Source organism: Anguilla rostrata, chromosome 4, assembly GCF_018555375.3.
Source record: "Anguilla rostrata isolate EN2019 chromosome 4, ASM1855537v3, whole genome shotgun sequence".
Taxonomy (NCBI): domain Eukaryota; kingdom Metazoa; phylum Chordata; class Actinopteri; order Anguilliformes; family Anguillidae; genus Anguilla; species Anguilla rostrata.
In genome coordinates, this window is record NC_057936.1 from 50065457 (window position 1) to 50086757 (window position 21301).

Below are 21301 nucleotides of genomic sequence, written 5' to 3' on the forward strand. Positions count from 1 at the left end.
TGTGACGCAACCTACGGTGCTGTGTGCTTATCGAGAACATTTGCTTTATATATTTGGTGCAGAGCAGAGACTGCCTTCTACCAATACTGTTTCATGCAGCAATCGGGGTTCCATATTAGGTATGCAATCCAGTAGTAACCAAGCACAAGTCAACATACTGTAGCTTTGAAGGTTACCAAATGGTATAGCTTAATTTTGTTTTATCATTTAAAATCACTATCTTTCCTATTGGCCAATATGTTGATGTTTGTTTGTTTGTTTGTTTGTTTTTTGGTGAGGAGGCTGGGGGTAGGGTGAAGGTGGGGCTTGAGAATGCTTGCGTGTCGGACACCATGCTGTGGAGAAGCCATAATAGGCAGCCAAGTTCCATCTATCTTCATACAAGTCAATATAAAAACTGCAATCAGGGTGAAAGCAATAACACAAACACAAGCAATAATTTCCTGCAATGGTAAAGCCACAGCAACTGTACTGTAAATCTGACAGAGCTGTTAGTAAATTTCATTTTATTCAGTGATTCATCTTTTTCTGCATTAGGTGATTAATCTGTCAATCAATCAGGTCACTTTAAATAATGAGAGTTACATCCTGGCATTTTGGTGCAGAATGTCTTATTAAGTCATACAACATTTCACACTCTGAGCAAGTAATTATCATTGAATCTTCAATGCCCTGTCTTTCCTGAATTATAAAACTAAAGAGTTATGATCGATTTGCCGCACCTGCTTGGTGGAAAGGTTTTCAATATTATATTCAATTTGAAAACGCAACCCACACTGTGATAGTTAACATGCTCATGTACTGAAAATGTCCATCAATAGTTCACAGAACAATTGGAATTTTAACAATTCTTTACATGGCAACAAATTTAGACTTATTTATGTCTTTACCTCCATCTTGTGGTGAAATTGAGTTAACGCAGGCATTGCCAGCTGTCAAAAAAATTGATGGACAATACATATTGTGCATTCTGAGGTTATTCATATCACCTTTTGTAACATCTTTATACTCTCAGGTTACTAACTAACACTAGACATGCCTCATAAAATGGAAGTTGAATAAAACAAGTATAAATCACATCTATAGAGGATTTGTTCAGGAAAATAAACATTCAACAAGGTACACGTTAAGATATGATTCTTTTTTTTCCTTTAGGGTAATATATTATTTCAGGAAAGACTGAAACGGGCTGAAAAGGGAAGTGAAAAGGGGGTTCAGCATCTTAAATGTAATTAAAGTCATCACTCTTCATGCCTGTGAAGTGCGAGGGCCTAACCAGCGGTGTTTTGTGCTGAGACGTGTTGCTGTTTCTGTTTGTTGTTTGTCCGTTTTCTTATATTTATTAATATGCCTAACAGATAAAGGCTCTTTTAAAACTTACGAGTGCATTGAAAATTTGGGAGCTGAGTCATTATATTTATTATATTATTATATTATTATTATTATTATTATTATTATTATTATTATTATTATTATTATTATTATTATAATTCTATTTTGTTTGGCTGCTAGATGGTGCTGTTTCCCAGAAGGTGGAACAAATACAGGCCTATTAGCTCCACAAACAATGACCACTTTTATTGTAAAGAATTTTACTGTGGGATAATGCATTCAGTGTATGTCCTTCAAATGCATGCAGCCTACTGTGACTCATTTTCAAAGCTGATCTTTGCAGTGAAAAACTACAGATCATGTGCATGCAAACCGCATGTCAGATCAACCACAGGAACTGCTATTGAACAATGAGGTGGGGAATCTCTCCCCCCCTGGGTAACAAACAGCATGTACTGAACCACAGCGCAAGCACAGGATATCCTCAGGTACGGAACAGCACAGAGGCAGAGTCAGACCCAGGTCAAAAAGAACAAAAAGTTCAAGAACAAAATCATAGAAATATGATATGAAAATATTTTTCCCAGGCACGAAGACAAATCATGTACACTGAATTTACCCTACCTTTACACATTGCTTACAATTAAAGAAAAAAAAGATTATTTTTCTTTGGTTTTGGAGATCAAACTATTTATTCTATTATTCTGACTCAGTGTGCAAGCCTTACTTTAGACTACACCACTGTCGCCATTTTCAACATTCCATTCTGGGCCATAGGCCATTGCTTCAATAAGAGCCAGTGCTTTAGGTGTGTCATCTGAACACCCAACTAAGGCCTTTTCATGACGTAGGACAGACTACACTACAAACTTGTTTCCACTAGATGGAGCCCCTGAGCCAGGCTTCATAGAGGCCTTCAGAAAGTCTGTTGGGAAGGCGATCCGCACTTAGGTCTTACATTATGCTGTAAGACATAAGTATGTGTCAAAAGTTTTTCCATCATCCTGACAAAGACACATAAAGCACTTTCCAAAGACTGATGATTAATGGTCTCACAGACTAAGCCATAATTTGGTACCTGGCACTCTCCAAGGTATGAGTGATGTGAAGGGAACAGGAGATTCAGAAACAGACAGACACCTGGCTTGATGCTGGAGAGATGCAGAGGTACAGGTTCCCAACTTCACCCCCTTGCCCTTTATGTATGACTGGCATACTGGGGAGATAAGCTGGCTACCTAAATGCCCAAATCTCCCTCAAGACGGTTCCTTGAAGCTGGCTGCTGAAAGCTGATCCCAGGCACACGTCTGTTGGGTCATTGGCTGCCTCAGAAACTCAAACCCATGACTTGATGAATGTTTTATTCATTCCAGCCGCTAGACCTGTGTGCACAAAGATGAGCAACCTGACTCCACTGACCTGCACGTCTTTGCTGGGAAAGGACCAGCATCCAGGGGCTCAGCGGTGGAACAGGTAGGAAAACGGGGAAATCTTGAGAGATAGAGACCCTGTCACCCCTGAATCTTTAGTCCAGCTGTTGCCAGGTGATCTCAATGAAGCCCTAAAAACTGCTGAGGACAGATTATAATGGGTTCCTTTCTTCTTCTTGTATGAATTTCGTCACTGGTGACCTGATATGTGCACCATTTTACTGAAATGCACTTAATGTCATTGTTCTTGCTGTTTAAGGGTGTTTAAGAACTGTGTGATAATTTCTCTTGAATTAATGGTGATAGTGGTAATGAGAGGAAATGTGCCTTGCTGTCTTTATCTGACCAATTAAATGTAGCAGGTCAGCAGAATGAGAAAGAAAGCCCTTTTGAGAAACAAAACATTTTTCAAAGCTGTTTGTGAATAAAGAAATAAACCATTGGAATACAGGGAAAAAATAAATAGTTTGTCTCCGCAGGAATTTCTAGATATTTAACTGGTGATATATGAATAAACAGGGGGGGACCTCTATTATTTCCTATTTTTCGATACAATAGTACTTCTTCTTAAATGATACGGTAAATATCATTCTGTAAGTTTCGTAATCATATACACTTTGACAAGGGAAGTGTTTTTAATTCATATCTATCAGAAGTTAGCGATTGTGAAACGCTTTAGCTAAATGCCTTCCATGAAGACAAAATGCGTTATTATTCTTTAGTCGCAGCCCTATCAATAATGAATCGAGATGCACCAGTGATAATGTTACGGAAAGAGTACTGGCACCAAAGCTGGTCTAAAAAGTTGAGTGGCTGGACATTACAGACGCATATAACATATATTTTTTCTTATCCCTAGCCTGGCCATTTAAAAATGGGAGTAATCGCCAACCCAATGATTCTCAAGGCTACGAAACATGATGAAAAAATAAAGCACATGAGATGTTGAAGGTTTAAATGACATACGGTGCAGTGGTGTCAAATAATCTGTCCGTCAACTTAACCATTTAAATTCACTAAAATGACTCTCTACAGTTTCTTTGTTCCTGATGCTTTACTAACGAGTGTGTATGTGTGTGTGCTTTGTCTTTAAAATGGAGGTTATGGTCATAGAGCATGTCTGAGCAGAGGCAACGCACACTCTCCACGTCAGGAGAGGCCCTTTACCAGGTGCTGGGCCTGGACAAGAGCTGCACCCATGAAGACATTAAGAAGTCCTACAGGTGGGTACATAGGCACAGCTGCCAGCCCTTCAGTGCAGGGAAAGAATAGATTTTCCGGGGGGGTAATGAATGTAAGTTAACTAGTTAAAACAATGAGAAACCTTTTTCCAAATGACCTGTGAGCAGATGCCATCAGTCATAATGTGAGTGGGAACCGTGGGATTGTATTAACAATCGGGGCTTGTGATTTTACAGAGGCTGCAGTAAGTGACTAGATTAGTCACTGAGAAAACATCCTTGTTTAGTCAGTGGTGACCTTTAAGGTTTCTCTTAGGAAGGAGGTTTCTCTTCACCACTGGTGGGGGAGAAATCCCAGTGGAGTCATCTTATTTACGGGACAAATGAATGTGGAAAGTGGGAGGCTGGGTTGGTCCTGGTGTAATCACAGTATTTTGTTTTCATCCAGAAGCATGTATATAATTTGACTGCCACACGACTGAAATATTAATGCAGCACAGCAGATGGCTGCTAGTTTCATTTGTGACCCTGTGACTCCTCCACTGAGGGTCACAAGGGGGCGGAGCTTGGGCAGTGTGGTGGGACTGCTCCACTCCACTCAGCAGCACTCACGTTAACCCCTCCCCCCCTTTTAACACACACACACACACACACACACACTCACATACGCACATGCACACACACCCACACACACACACACACACACACATACATGCACACACACACACATGCACACATGCACACACGCACACACGCACACACACACTCACATACACACATGCACACACACGCACACACACACTCACATACGCACATGCACACACACGCACACACACGCGCGCGCACGCATACACACACATGCACACACGCACACATACACCCACACACGCACAGACACACACAAACACACACACACATGCACACATGCACATACACACACTTCACTGGACCAACAGCACTGGCCTGGCGGAAAAAACATGCCCTGATTGTTCATGTCCTGTAGCCTGTAGCTGAAGTTGCAAGTATAAGGAGAAGGCAGTTTTGTTTGAAAACTTACTCCTCTCTTACCTGGTTTCCTCTCTAAATTCCCTTTGAAAATGACGTGGTCTTTTGGTTAATTATGAGTACATCAGATCAACCGTTCCTATTTACAGAAATGAACTGCGCAAAATATTACAATATTACACATCTGTTGGGTTTTTTTATGAATATTGTTTGCTGAGATGTGTGAACACGTCCAGGATGAGAACCTTGGCATGCGTATGAATATGTACATGGCATTACTAAATATTATCCAGCTCTCTCCTTCTTTTGTCTACTAATGTTCCAATTCTGCCACAAAGACTGAGAAAACATAATTTAATAAATATGACTACTCTATAAGCTTAATTAATCCCAATATCTTCTGCATCAATATTTCTTAATTTGTCTAATTTATATCAATTTAAAGACTGATTTAAATGGCTAGCATTTTTTAACTGCAATAAAAGCTCTTTGCTGATAATTAATATATAATTAAGGCAGCCCTTTCTGAAGTCAGTGGGTTATTCAGATGAACAGGCAAGCAAACATGTGGCACTATAGAATGTTGATGAGAGGTTACAATTCAGTAAAACTTTGCAAAAAGAATAATTATGTAAATGCCATGTATATTTAATTATTTTCTTTTGAAAGGGGCTTATTATTGGTCCTAATTCCTGAAAAAAGGAATTGCATTGAACTCATGTGTGGTTTAAGCCACTCTGAGCCTCACAGCACAACTGATGGGCTTCCTATATACAGGATATAGTATATGCTGTCTGATTGATTATGCTGTCTGATTGATTGATTGAAATTGAATGCCTTGAATCAAGCACTGGCTGGTTTGCCCATCTAAGCATTGTTACAAAATCAAGCATTGCTACCCCTGCACATAAAAATAAAGCCAATTAATATGTAGCTTGTGTGACCCTGGCCAAATGAAGTGCATCCCTTGTTTGGGCAACAGCTTGTAAAAGGATCCGGTTATATCCTGGATATCACACTCAGAAAGTTGCACGCACTGGTCCCCATGTACAGTGGATGAGGCACTTTGAACATGTGAAAAACAGGCAATCGCATCCCATCCCATCCCAAAGTCTTGTGTTAATTATGAACAACGCCCTCCCCCCCCCCCCCCCCCCCAAAAGTTTAATTTCGCTAGAAGTGATGCGGACGCAGCCTGTTTTCACTCCAGCAGCGTCCTCTGGCTGAGGCGATAACAGCACACGCAGGTGCGTGAGCGGATAAGGTCTCAGTCTGAAATAAGTGCAAAAGGGCTGACAGGCTGAAGAGAAGCCCACAGCAGGGCAAAACACCCCAGAAATTTCTGATTCGGTCTCCGCGCTCAAAAAAAGGTTAATTGCTGAAAAGGTCTTGTGCGCAGGATAAAGATATGATGAATGTTATTTTTAGCAAGGTGCGTGGCGAGGCGTGAACACCCATACTCCGTGTGTATGACGCTGAGGTACCCTTCAAAATTATCACGTCATTAATCATTTTCAAGTTAAGCACAGAAGGCTGTTAAAAATAACTAATACAGGTAATGGCCTGTACAGTATGCTCAAAGAATGGAGAATTACAAATCTTTTATCCCTTGAAATTCCAACATACACAGTATGAGATATTTAGTATTAAAAATAAGGTATGGTAAGATATAAAGGTTTTTGATATTAGGTTAAGAAGAATTTAGAATTAAGAAGTTTAAAATTACTGGAACAGTGGTAAGACTGTGTGGGGGGAGATGCAAGTGCACATGGGGTTACCAAGTCTCCAAAATGTTAATTATATTTACACCATAAGTGCTCGTAAGTACCAGTATATTTCAACAAAAATCTGGCAATCACAACCTGGCCGCAAGTGGATCTTCTAGCAGGACTATCACTGTAAGTACACATCAGAATCTACAAAAAATTGACCACAAAATCAGCCATTTGCCATGTCAATCTCAGTGTGGACTTGAACTCCAATGAAAACCTGTTAAGAGAGCAGTGGTCTAAGACCCTTCCCAATGTGTTCTCCAATCTTAAGAGTGCCATTATCCTTCCAATGGGAAGTTCTGATACACCTAATTGCTCAGTGTGTGTGTGTGTGTGTGTGTGTGTGTGCGTATAATGAAACAAAATTATACAACTAGAGTTCTTGCGCATTACACCAATGCATGCATAGATGATCAGGATAAATGGACAAGGCTCTACTGCTTGTTTCAATAAAATGATCTACGAAATGCACTGTCATATGTAAGATGTGAGAATGGTGTTCAAACACTGCAATTTAAAGAGTGTCTTCATTCACATAGCATTATTGTGTTTTGGTGAAAGAAAGAAAATTAAGAAAACACAAATGCACATGAAAAAAGAAAAGGATATGACATCTGTTTTATATCTTTCAGGAAACTAGCTTTAAGATATCACCCAGACAAGAATCCAGAAAACCCCGATGCCACAGACAAATTCAAAGAGATAAACAACGCTCATGCCACACTGTCGGACGTGACCAAAAGAAACATTTACGACAAGTACGGCTCCCTCGGTCTCTACGTCTCGCAGCAGTTTGGGGAAGAGAATGTCAACACATACTTCATGCTGTCCAGCTGGTGGGCTAAGGTAGCTCTTCTGCACCGATACATCTTCGAGGATTTTTGGAATACTGGATGAAATCTATTTAGAATGATATTCTTTGTTACCTGAAATACTCAAAGACAGGGAAAAAGCCAAAGAAATGACACGCAAAGGCAGTTTTGAGCGTTTTTACGACTAATACAGCCTTACAATTGTGGAAGTGCTGTGCAGCTGCCTTGTGAGCATTGTGTAGCATGTCATTGTGTAGCATGTCACTTGTCTCTTCAATTGACATGCCAATTGAAGAGACATTCCTCAATGTACACTTCAGAAATGTACAAATTTTTTAATGTACAAAATGTTTTGTGGAAAAAGATAAGTCTGCAATTCTGTGCACTCGTCTAGTGTAATTGTCAATATGGGCGATTAAGAAGATCATCTGAAGACATTAAAAACCTTCATTAAATGTCCTAAAATCTCCTGATCATTCCCAAAAATGTATTAATATGTGGTTGGTTCCACATTCACTTTATTGCCACTAACTAGCCTTACAGTAGTTAAATACACTGCAATATATTGTTTGAGCAGTGGCAATGTATTTTTAAAAGATACCAAGTACTTTTAAAAGAAATAGAGTACTATAGAATACTTCAAAATCTGACAGTATAAATAATTGCTATATTTGCCCATTACATAGTTTTGGAACATACTGACCACATACTGACCACATGTTTACATGTATGTGTGTGTGTGTATACCTGTGTGCACGCCTGTGTGGGTGTGTGTGTGTGCGTACATGCCTACATATGTGTGTGGGTGTGTGTGTGTGCACATGCGTGTGCACATGTGCATGCATGTATGCCTGTGTGCGTACGTGCCTGCATATGTGTGTATGTGTGTGTGTGTGTGTGTGTGTGTGTGTGTGTGTGTGCGCGCACGCATGTCTGTCGTTCGCTCCCAGGCCCTCTTTGGCATCTGTGGCATACTGACGGGCTGCTACTTCTGCTGCTGCCTGTGCTGCTGCTGCAACTGCTGCTGTGGGAAGTGTAAGCCCCACCCGCCGGGCGAGGAGGACCCAGAGTACTTTGAGTCTCCTGAGGACCTGGAGGAGCAGATCCGCACTGACATGGAGAGAGGTGAGCACATGACCCACGCCAGCATCCGCTTCTGAGAAACACACAGAGAGCCTGAAAAAGTGGCACTCTCGCACACCTTCTTTTCACCGGTAACCGCGGCAAACCCCACTTGCCTCAGCCAGCACCAGTCCTATCTGTTCATGTCTACTTTTAGGCACCAAAGACAGCACTGACGGCAGACAGGCTGAGTGGCTGATGCTTCCCCTTTGCGAGCTGCGCAAAAGCCATTTTTCATGTTCTGTGCAGCTTGTTCACCCTATGAGACAGAAATAACTCTGAAAACACTAAGACTTTTTTTTTTGGATTGATGGATTCCCAAGTAGTCAGTTAGGGAATAGGCATGTACGCATTTGTCAGTTCAGTCAGCTGCCTACCTCATAACGAGACATTTTTGTGAAACAAGGATCGCAAATAGAACAGAAAGAATTGACTTAAAAGATTGAAAATGTACCCAGTCTTACCACACTCTTTGAACAAAAGTCATCTTTTGGTCTTATCCAAAGTCTTATCCACAACCAATAAGACTTAAGTCTATTGCACAAGTTCTTCCCAACAAACAAAGTCACCCAGTTAATGAAAATAAATTGATGTGATGCATAGCAGCCAAATGTTTGGACATGATATATTGTTTCTGTGGCGGTAAGCAGCGTGAGCTTTTTCATGCCTACTGCAGATAATTACTGGCTGTGAGTCACCCCTTAAAATGTGTTTCCATGCCGGTTATTTTAAGTCGTCTTGCAACAGTGAGAAACAATGCCTTAATGCATTCAGAAAATGTAACTTTAAAAAAAAGGACGAACACCAGGCTCTTGTCTTTGCAATCTTTATGACGCAGTTTGCGCAAAAGATGTGAAGAAAGACATTTTGCATAAAACATGTACGAACACCCCAAGGATTGGATGTCATAAAAAATATTAAAATATAAATACATTAATAATAGAACTGTGATAAGATAATACTTACCTATAAGGTCAAATTATATGACTAAACATGTAAATGCTAGAAACTACAAACATTTAGATGACTACACACCTCTACACTAAAGTGAGCTGTGCACAATGGAGGAACATACCCGTAAAAATGATACATAGCTGTTAACATCTACGTGATGTAAAAATGCTAATGTATGACCCATTCATGTACTGCAGACATATTACATACACTCTACATCATCTATAACCCTGTCACCTATAAGATTGCTTTAAAAAACAAATTCCATCATGTCCTCAAAGAGAAACTTAATGCACCCCCTTGTTGTTAAGGGTCGTGAAACACTGCTCTGTTCTGTAAAAGGCTAAGATCGCCTTAACAGGGAAGCATGTACTTCTTGGCTATAGCACAGCATAAATTATGACAACTTGGGAGGGCAGTGGGGAATAATTCAAAAACAGGAACAGTTTGTTCTGAAATTCAGGAGCCACACCCCTCCTATCGCTATCCCGGCCCTCAGAGGGCCCCTGCATCCGGAGGAATCCGTGTCGTACCCCCTCCTATTTATCGCGCCGCTGCCGGACGGGAGAGCATCGTGCCGTGGCACATCCACCAGGGCCCGGGTTCCTCTCCGGCCAGGCCCAGAGGCCGGGTCAGGCAGTGGGGGTTTCAGCAGCTGCTGCCCTGGAATCTGTCCGGCAGGGGGGCCTGGGTGACGGACGAGGACCCCTCCCTCTGCTGCAGCGTCTCTGGGCTGAGCCAGGAGAGTCACAGAGCAGGGGGGTGATAGTCGAGAGCTGTTATGTCCTTATCGTGTGCCGATGAAACACCTTTCCATGCTCCATGACGTCTCTCACGTTATTTGCAGGAAAGACAGCTTGGTTGAAACAGGGACGGGCTGTAGTTTGCAGGAAATGAGAGAGTATCGTAACCTTTCACTTCAAATTGCAATTTTTCTTTTTCATTTGGTTGATTCATTTTTTGCCACAGAAATGGCGCACGTGGCACAAACAACAGTCACCTCCAGCAAGAATGCAGTATGAATTTGCCCTTCTGGAAACTTAAAAAAATGTTTTGACCACAGCAATTGTAGCCAGTCAATTCAGTTTCTTTTAAGAGTATTTTAACAAAAATCGAATACATTAAGATTAACCTACAGGGTCCAAGTTAAACTATGCGGTCGTTCCCTGCACTTGGAACTGTACTTCCCTCTAGGGTTTTCAGCACACTTGTTCCTGGTTATGGTTATACACTTCGTTGTGCGTCCCTCTGGATAAGAGCATCTGCCAAATGCCTGTAATGTAATGTAATGTAATACCATAATGTTATGAGTATCAATATTCTGCAAACTAAAGGTCAATTTCATAGGTCTAACTATTGCCTTTCCAAATGGTAGTCACTCTCTCTCTCCATGGGGTTCAATGTGCCATACAGAACACTTAGAAAAAGGGTTTAAATAGATGAACTACATTTGTAAGATAGCTCAGTCACCTCCATATCACACCATCTCACTCAGCTTTTAACATTACTCCACCGCTGCAATTCTGTCAGTTAATCTGTGTATAAATAGAGCTTGTATGACTAATTTAATTAATGCATGTCGCCTGCATAAATTAAATATACATATATATGAGCTACAGCTGGTATGCTGGCAATGTACATTTGGAGTCCTTATTTAACAAACAGACGTCACACATCCTCTCATGAATATGAGTGAATTTCAAAGTGACTGGGGCTGTTTGCATGCAGTAACAATAAAAAATATTCTATTTTATCATTTCTGTCACAATGAATTTACACTGAAATAAGACTTCCAGCTTACAGTCTTGACACAGCCTTTCCCCAGACCAATTGTAAAACAAATTGTGTAAGCGTGTAGGCTAGCCTGTATCTCCAATGGCAATGGGCAAGAGGTATTTTTCAGCAGAAACCTGACTGGCTCAAACCATTAAAAAATGTAGCCAAGCTCAGGCCTCGGGGTGACTGGCTGTTATGTGACATTTACAGATGGTGACACCCCCATTGTGCTCCAGCCAACCAACGCCAGCGAGAAGACCCAGCTAATTGGGGATGGACACCGGACCTACACCTAATTACAGGGACGCTCCGTTCACACCACCTCAGAGGTTATCGTACGGAGCCTCGAAATCCTAATAACCATTCCTTAACCTTGGCGGTCTCCATGACGAATCCCAAAACTGAGCCTACTTTTGCTCTCTGACTGCCGTCTGTAAATAGTGTATGTGTTTGCCCATGCAATTGAACTGTAATTTGATGTACTTCCTTGTGTTTCAACAGGAATCAATTCATAAACCTTTCAGATAGCTGCTTGTTTTCAACATAATCTTGGTCTTGACATCATGTATTATCCAACAGATTTTAAAACTAGTGCAGGAAGGTCACCCACTCGCTGATGTTGCAATATCTGAGGATTAATCCAGATTAATTTAGTCTTTCTTGTAATTTCAATAAATACTAATAATCATGATTGTATGTTGATAGAAGCATACAAAACAGTTTTTGTGCTTTTATGGAATGTATGTTTGCATTAAATTTAAGGACCCGTAAAAAGTATATCTTTGACCAAAGTGTTTGGTCGAAGATACAGAATCATAACAAGCTGAAAAAGAAGTTCCACAACACAGCATGATTTCTGAAATTGGTATCTCGCATCAAAAGTCAGAACTATATCTGAACCTCACAAGCTTACACTCTTTGCCTCTTTCAACCACAGGAGGTCTGTCCATAGACAATACAGAGTACCGCCCTCATCAAGAATTTGAAGGGGGAAAAATCAATAAAAATAATTCTATAAAAATAACAATGCCAACAAATCACTTTTATATCCATTTCTAAGTATCTAGGAAACACAAAACCCCCTGTTGCCACTATAAAAATCTCAACAGCGACCTCTAGAGCAAATTAAAATGTAGCAGGGAGGACGCCAATCTCTCCTCTTCCTCAAGCCTGCATAACCATCCATTCAAATGTAACTGCATTACCCTAGCTTCTCCTCTCCTATCTTTTACATTGCAAAAGGGACACTTAAGGAGGATGTCCTTCCTAACCAATCATCCATCGAAGAAATGACCTACTGTACATCCGATTAAAGCAGCCTATACGGCAGGGGTTGATCAAGTATCACAATGTGTGAAAGCCATCACATTCAGTTGTGGAGTGTGAGATTTTGTGAAAGTTAGCTACAGAGACAGAAATTTGTGGTAAAATATAGTTGTGCAAATTTAGTGATTTTAAAATAGTATTTTATAAATTGAAGGTAGTAAGGAGAGGTTGTAGGAGTTATTTTTATTCATTTGGACATTATCTAGCTAGCTAGTAGAGAGAGAAGCTTTTTATAAGATAGCTGTCCAAATGTATTAGATTTTTTAAATTGTAGATTTTTTAAATTGTAGTTTTTGAATTGAGGGTAGTAGGGTGAGAAGGCACCATGGTTATTATTGTTATTCATTGTTGGAGGAGATTGGGAAAGTAACATATTTGACACTAGAGTTTGAGCACCTATTATTGATTTGGTTCATGCTAATGAGAGCAAAATGTAAACGTATTTGCCACTGTATGTAAAAATATGTAGAATATTGGTAACAACCTCTACCTAGTTATGTATTTAAAATTTCCTTGTTATTCTCTGGAGGCTATTTGTTCGGTACTTTTGCAGTTTTTTCTATGCCAGCAAATGTGTCCAAAGTCACACAACTGCGGCATTAGCCACTTAGGGGATGTGTACTGACCCCCAGTAGTAACCCGTAATGCAGGCATGCATTCAACTGTATTTTAGCAAAAAAACAGGTCAATGATCCCTCTGGGTCCTCTATGGACAGACCTCCTGTGAGCTCCATAATGTTTGGGGCGAAAACATTTTTTCTTGATTTGACTCCACAGTTTTAGATTTGCAAGAAACAATGCACATTCGGTTAAAGTGCAGCCTCAACAGCCCCAAGCTTAATATATTAGCATTTATTTACATATATTTAGTTTAAGATCAGAGATGAAGCATCTTTACAATGTTTTCTGAAAAATACACACCTATTAAACCTTTTGCATTTCTTGAATCTACAGAGTATCTTTCATTATTATACATGTGCAGTCAGTTTTGTTAGTATGTACATTAGTCATCTTGGAACTTTGTTGGTAATCAAATCAAGATAAAAGATTTAATAGTGGAATAACAGTGGAACTATTTTACAATGTAGGAGTTCAATTCTGTTGGATGTTTATTCATATCTTTCATTGTTTTTTCATCTACCCCCCATGATGAACATTCTAAAAACACCCTACAAGTTGATTTTTAAAGAAGTCTAATTTTTATCAACTTTTATGGGTTGTTTTAGGGGTCATTTTTGCAAACATTTTCTTTGGGGGGCCATGCCCAGACCCCCCTCTTTTTGTGACAAAAGTGTAAGAATCCAAGAATCAAATTGTGTGTGGGTACAGGTTATCATAGCCACACATTTGTAGGTAGACCTATTGCAATTCTTAAAAATCGCCCAACAACATAGTGATACGTTTGTATTTATTAGCAACATATTTTAATTTTCTTTTTATTTAATAAAAAAAAATTGGCATAACTTTTTAAAGTTTATGTTATTTTAACAATCACAGCCATAAGAACAGGAAAGGAAATAACTAGCAAAGCAAACTGTTTTCAGTGAGAAACTTGTAGCGTGGACACAAATGCCCAGAGCAAGGCACATCGGTGTTATCTTTGCCCACTTATAGCAAGCGTTAAAGTATTGCTATATTTGTAAAACCGCGTGATGAAGCACCATTTTTTTTCGCAGGCAAAAGCAAAACATAAAAAAGAATCCCCTCCTTCGAGCCGGATTCGAACCAGCGACCTAAGGATCACAGTGATACCGCTACAGTCCTCCGCTCTACCAACTGAGCTATCGAAGGGACACGTCAATATGTCGAAATGCCAGTAATAACCCTAGCAATGTGTACTTTTTGTAAAATAACTTACAAAGACGAATGTCGTTTCTGATTGCCATAGATTCGCTACGGTTGGCCACATTCGCCATTATAACCAGAGAACGTTTGAAACTTTTCTAAGTTGGTATGCAGTTTAAAATGTTTAACGTCATATTTAATCTCTAACGAGTTCATTATCAGCGTGATATATTTCCATAAAATATATCTGACTTACACTGCAAGTTTGCGGACTAAAACAGGCGTGACAAAGATATAATGTTATAGGATATTAGAGGGCTCTGTATGATAGCTTTGGCAAGCCGAATGATGATTTATAGGCTGTCCGTGATATCCAATTTGCTGTTTCCCACTAGTCGTCTGTTTTCTGCAACATGTTCGACATTGTCTTAGTTTGTTAAACGTAACCATTTTGTCCAAACACATTCCCTTCCCTTGTACTCTTCCCTCGGGTGAGCTATCATGTGACAAAATTTGTGATGTGCTACAAGTGAACTTAATACGTGCTCTGCAAGGGAAGATAGGTGAGGAACAAACCAAAACAGAGCTGAACGGCTCTTTTTCACGTGGAGTCAGGGGCGCTGCCGCCACCAGGCATTTTGGGCCCAGGAAATCCTGTGAACTAATATTTTTTAAGGGCCCCTGTCACTCAGTTTGTTCTGAATTTAGTTTTTTAAAATTATTATTATTAATTTACAATGCATAGGTAGGCCTAATGTGCTTCTGAGGAATTTTCTGTTGATCTCTGTAGCTCAGTCAAGTTTAGTAAATCAACACTATATTGTTTGTGGTTGCGGTATAAATTCTTACATTCACTCTTACTTGATAATTTCCTCATGAGCTTTCGTAACTTTAAATATTTAGGTGTTCCCATTTAATGTATGTTAATATTTAATGTACAATTATTGTACACATATTTTGACTATGATTTCAGAACACATGACACATAAGAACACATCTCTCTGAAGGAAACCATGTCAGTCAGCTGATATGTGTGCATTCATCAGTCAGTTATGCTGAGCCTCAATTGTTCCAGATATTGGATAAAATAGCAGAGAAAAGTACACTGTATTAGCCGGTTGACATTTACACAAGGAATAGCACATAGTAATCACTGGCAAGAGGAACCACAGCTCTGATGAGGCTCTCCAGTTTCTTGAAAAGACCACAGATGCACACACACATATCACTGTATGCCCCCCCCCCCTCCCTTGTGGGGTTACAGGTTACAGCAGCTCATCATATGCCAGGCACCAACTTCCTATAAATCAGTTATTGGGAAAACAGAAAAAAAATCTACATCAAATACTGTATGTGACTGCCTCTCAAATCTTTCATCTTTAAGAAAAGAATCATTGTCAAAAACTTATTGGGTTTGCGTTATTGTACCTTGAGAGCTTAATATGGGAATAATATGTGAATTTCTCTGGGGGGCAGAAGTAATATATTGATCTTTTTTCTTTCCTCTATTTTCTTTCTTATATGTAGGCCAATAGAGAATGTTGCTGTCATGCGACAGGCTTATAACGAATAACAGTGAATTAAGAACAATCCTAAAGTCACTTTGTCATTTTGTCTTTGGGCCTCTGTTACCGTGATTCCAATAAAAACATCCCTCTGTTGTAAGTACAGGAATCCCCCTGGAGAAGTGCAGTCTAGCTCACTAACCTCCCTCTCGCACAACATTCTTTCTTTTTGACAGTTAAAAGGAAAAACAGTTTAAAAGGAAGAAGAAAAAAAAAAGCAGTTTAATTGGAACGGGTCTGAACTGTGGCCTGCTGGAGGAAAAGGGAGGAATTTTGTTCTGCATGCGTTTCTCCATGTGACAGAAAGCAGCAGGAGAGCTGCGGTGGCTCTGCCGCAGCGCCGGGGTGTCCTCGTGGCCGCTGAGTCAGCGCGGTGCGGCAGGTCGTGGGAGGTTTCTGTCCGAACGCAGTCCCAGCAGAGTCGCGCTCCCAGCCTAGGGCCCGTGCCCCAGACACACTGAGACAACCGTGGCAACATGAGACTGCCGGTTTGAGCCCTAGTTGTCAGCTGACCAACTCTGACGGTAAAACTGGAACCGTGACAGGTAGGCCGCAGACAGGGCTGTTTACCACACGGGAATTCTGAAGTACTCGCTTTTATTTATTACCCCTTCCCTAGTTCCAGTCTGCCCATGCTGTACTTTTAACTGTATTCTGATATAGGCTTGGTTTACTGAATTACCTGCTATTTTCCTTCTATATTGAATGTTGTATCAGATGTTTTCTGAGGGAAACAGCAGTAGCCCTGACATCTCTTTTGTTGGGTGGGGGGGGAGAGGGTTAAAGCAAAGATACCTTTGAGCACATTTGAGGACATTCCATGTAGATGCCCATTTGGTCGAAATAACATTATGATGAGAATGTTCCCCAAATATGCACAGAGCATAATAAGTGTTATAAAGAGTTTTGTCATCCTCAGTTGCGCAATATCCTTAATGTTGATTGTAGCATTTGTGCTCCTCTGCTTTTAATTAGAGTATGCAGAATTTGGCTGTCTCTCACAATGTACAAGGCAGCAGCAGAGACCTTTGTAGAACACTGTTCTTAATTGACTGGTCCTTAGCTTAAGAGAAATACCTCTACCCACTGTTTAATAATAAGCAAGGAATGTATTCATTTTCTTTGTGAAAATTCAGCAGAATAATTTGCAAGTTTTTGTTTTTAAGTTTGCACCAATCACAGGAGATTAACTTCTCTCTCTCTCTCTCTCTCTCTCTCTTTCTCTTTCTCTCTCTCTCTCTCAACAAATTATTATACAATTATTATAGTGCTCCACTGATGAACTTTATTCTGTATTTCTGTGCTACATATGGCGTGGCAAAGCCAAATGGAAAGACTGACAGTCCCGGGCCTAATTACTTATTTTGAGGAGACCAGCAGGACTGTAGAGGTCACTCTCCCCTCATAGGACCCTCTCTTCTCGCAAACAGAGATAAATTAAAGGGACACCAGGCGCTCCCCGCAGTGCACATTTTTGAATGAGAATGAGATGGGGATGCAGGAAGTTGAAGCCGGTCCAGTCCTTCCTGTGATGTCCTCAGAGATCACGCCTGTCAGGCAAAAAGGGGGCTGGTGCCTGGGCTGCACCCATGGCAACAATGAGGAAAGAGGACAGAGTAAATGACCGTGTCATCATAATGCACAGGTGTGTGTGTGTGTGTGCATGCATGCGTGCATGCATGTGTGTGTGTGTGTGGGGGAGGGGAGGCTGTACATACTACGATGACACAACAACCTGATATAAAATCGATAGTGTATAAAACATCTTTGTTCATTTGTTTTGGAATGAACAATTGAATGGGTTTAGTCTTTCAGACATATCCCCAAATCATTTTAATTACCTACCATCCAACAGATATTTCAGCTACCTTTGTAGTGCATTTGTCCTGTAACTGACAATTCACAGTGGACAACAAAAACTAATTTGTGTCTTTTAGTGTAAAGGAAAGCAACGAGACTACTGGGTGTATTTCATTTAACCTGTTATTTTGGTTATATTTGGTATACCTCAATCTGGAGGAATTATTTCATGACATAACTTCAGTGTGCTTGGTGTGCTTGACCCTCCAAACCCATTCTGTAACACTGCCCGTGCCATTAAAATGAAACATGGCTTTATAGACAGTGTGCAATAAATGTAATATTATTTCATAGTTCTATGAAGAACCAAAGAAAACACACACTATATTAAGCCTATTTTATTCAGTTGAGATGTTAAATGAGTTATTTTCTACATTGAAAGCAATAAAGTTCTGACATTGCCCACTATGAAGATTTGGTATGCTCATTTGAAAATTCGGATGGCAATGAGAAATATGGTGGCGATGAAGGCAGAGCAGTTGTGGAGTGAGACCCACATGGAGACAAGATCAGAATTTTAATTTGAACAAATGCATTTATCATATGTTGCATTTTTTCTATATTTATTCCAAATAAATTATGAAATAAATAAATAAGCTGTGGTTCCATACTCAAAATAAGAAGAATAGTGCAATTTTGTTCCAAATGTACTGAGCAGATGCATATGCAAAAAACTGAATATTTGTAACATTTCTCATTGTTTAACTAGGGGGTTTTCTGTGATTGCGTGATGAAATGAACAGGTATGTGGCATGAGGATGGGTAGTTCCCCCACCACAACCACCACCACCACCATCAAGATGAGCTCATCACCAGCTCCATTTGTGTTTGGATTGTTTTTATTGCTGTAATCACTATCCACAGCTGCTGATCATTACCTTTTATCTGTGCAAGAAGCGCTAATTTGAATGAGCACTAATTTTAAGCTAGTGGGTTTGTGCACATGGAACCAAATCATGTCATTCCTGCAGTAGGCAAGGAACTGTAAGTCAGTCAGGGGCTACCTCCCTTTGGTACGTCCAGTCAGCCCGCAGAATACTTTGTGTTGCCTAGAAGTGTACCTCACAAAAATAAAATACTCATGCAGGAGCTGTCTTATAAAACAAAATGATCATCTGTCAAGGTCTAACGATGTTAAACCCCTCCAATTTGTTTCTGTTTATGCAGTCAATATTCATATATTCAATATTAAGCAGCACCGTGTTCAATGCATATATGACAGCAGACTGACATATTAGCATTCTCTACTAGGATAATAGCTACTTATGAAACGTTTCCGTACACTTCATAACGGACTTCACTCTTGTACCAGCCAGCCTGACAAAATAGCATCAATGGCAAAACGCAACTGAAAAAATTTCTGTCTTTTGTAGGATGGTGAACAAATATCGGAAGGCCATCATGACCAACCCTGCAGGCCCACCATTATTCCAGCAGGAATAATTTTCCAAGAGTGTGGTGTCCCTCTAGTGTGAAAAGGGAGCGACTGTGAGCATTTCAAAACCTCTCGGTGGCCATGAACCATTTTGAAAAAAAAACATTATTTTTCTGTGGTTTGTATTCTATTGATACTGAATATCATGAATTATTCGCTTCATATAAGATGTCTCTAACTGTTCGATAACATGGTTGCTTTTTTATATGTGATAATAAAGTGATAATACAATATCATGATGCAATTCTTGAGATAAAGGCGTTGCATGATGCAGTCTTCCAGATCCATAACTTTCTCGTGTTGGCCTTGAAGAAGATGAGCTGCTATTATTGTATGAGTCATGTTCTCAGGCACCCTTTTCCACATCACAAAGTGTGTGTGTGTGTGTGTGTGTGTGTGTGTGTGCTATCCTCTGAAGCATTACTTTATTTTATTTTACTTGCATCAGTGCAGTAAGCAAATAAGCTTGAAACAAATTTGAGTTGACTATTTTCCCCTTCAGGCCAGAGTTTTAGATATTGGTTGTCTACAGAAAATGACAGATAATGTCCATCTGATATAAAATGGAAGTGTCCATTAATCAAACTTTCTTATTTCAAGCTTAATTCAGTATTAAGCTCCAGCTCAACCAAGGCTTCATAACTGGGATTAGTTAAGCATGATGGGTTAGCTTTCTTCCTTAGCTCTCAGCACTGGTAACTAATATAGTACTGCTGCTTATTAATCACTGACCAGACACCCATATGCAAGGTTATTAACAAAGCTTGCATTTGAACACAATTTGCATGCATATTATAATTCAGCATCACAACGGAACAGCTGAGCCATAGCCATCTGTGTGATTACTCTCAAGCCCTAAAAGTGCAGCCAAAAGCATGATATGAGCCAATTACCAAGAGCCCATGGTATTCTTTCCTCATGACCTGGTCGTCTTTGTGTACAAAGAGGAAGCAAGTACTATGCACACATCTCAGTGCTCAAGTTTAATTTGTAACGTCAGTTCTGTTGCAAAAATCTATAGATTCTAGACCACTGAAGTGTGCAGAGCCTAGACATGGGGAAATGAAATACCGGGGAATCACAGTCATTGGTGGGTATTTCCATGTCGATTAATAAAAGGAATTGCAGGAAACAATTGGGATCAGAAATAAGTCACATTACAAGAAAACTTGGTAGACTGATAAAATAATACTACATACATCTAAGCTCACTGTGCATTAATTACATTTCTTATTTACTGAAAATATATACCTACCTTTTGTATGTCTTTGAATACACTAAAATGGTTTATATAAGGCCTGGCAGATGGTGACAGCGACTTCTTAATGTGTCTGCCTGAGAAGCTCATACACTGTAGACTTGTGGAATCACCCATGCCGTCTGTTTCTGTCCGTGGCAATGGGAACTGCTACTCTGCAGAATATACATAAATAGGTTCCTGTGAGCCCATGCCCCAACTCTAGAATGTTAATAGAAAGTAAGGCGCACCATGTAAGCGTGTTGTTGCATGACCTCATCTACAGTACAGTATAGGTACAGCTCTGTAAAGTTGTGAACAGTAGTTTGTTAAAGCAAAGGAAGTCCATTGTAGATGCTCAGCCCTCACTATGTCATGTTGCCATTTCTGTGTACAGGCCCAGTTCAAGGTGACTTTTTGATTTATCTCTTTTGTCTAATTCCCATTTCCGGGTGACAAACAAACCCCCCCCCCCATACTAAAACGTCATATATAGTCAGGTAATTTATATCTTCAGTGCTGAGAGCAATAACAAAAAAACAGAAGGGGGGTGGAGGGTGGGGTGGAGGGGGAGGTCTTCAGTTTGGGGGGGGGTTGCGTGCTGGCAAGATCTTTCCTTTTTGATGTTTTGGAAAAAAGCATTTCATGGCTCCTTAAGTGTGTACTGCTACCGTAAGAAACATTTATCAAGATGTCTGTGGGTTTGAGA

General features: G+C 40.1%; 1 protein-coding gene and 1 non-coding gene across 2 annotated transcripts; one reads left to right on the forward strand and one right to left on the reverse strand.

Annotated features, from left to right (window-relative positions):
* The first annotated feature begins 2736 nt into the window (after positions 1–2736).
* On the forward strand, positions 2737–13657 carry dnajc5b (DnaJ (Hsp40) homolog, subfamily C, member 5 beta). The gene is made up of 5 exons (XM_064334428.1): positions 2737–2805; positions 3863–3985; positions 7353–7566; positions 8483–8657; positions 11595–13657. Exons 2-5 carry the CDS (start codon positions 3879–3881, stop codon positions 11678–11680), a joined length of 582 nt encoding a protein of 193 aa, XP_064190498.1. The 5' UTR covers positions 2737–2805; positions 3863–3878; the 3' UTR covers positions 11681–13657.
* Positions 13658–14415: 758 nt separating this feature from the next.
* Positions 14416–14501, reverse strand: trnay-gua (transfer RNA tyrosine (anticodon GUA)). The gene is given in 2 exon segments: positions 14416–14451; positions 14465–14501. It is a non-coding gene; the product is annotated as a tRNA-Tyr (tRNA).
* Positions 14502–21301: the final 6800 nt, after the last annotated feature.

Coding starts and splice junctions, on each gene's coding strand:
- dnajc5b (XM_064334428.1), top strand. CDS start 3,879: ATGTCTGAGCAGAGGCAACGCACACTCTCCACGTCAGGAGAGGCCCTT. Junction 7,567..8,482: donor TGTCCAGCTGGTGGGCTAAG/GTAGCTCTTCTG, acceptor GTTCGCTCCCAG/GCCCTCTTTGGCATCTGTGG. Junction 8,658..11,594: donor CCGCACTGACATGGAGAGAG/GTGAGCACATGA, acceptor TGACATTTACAG/ATGGTGACACCCCCATTGTG.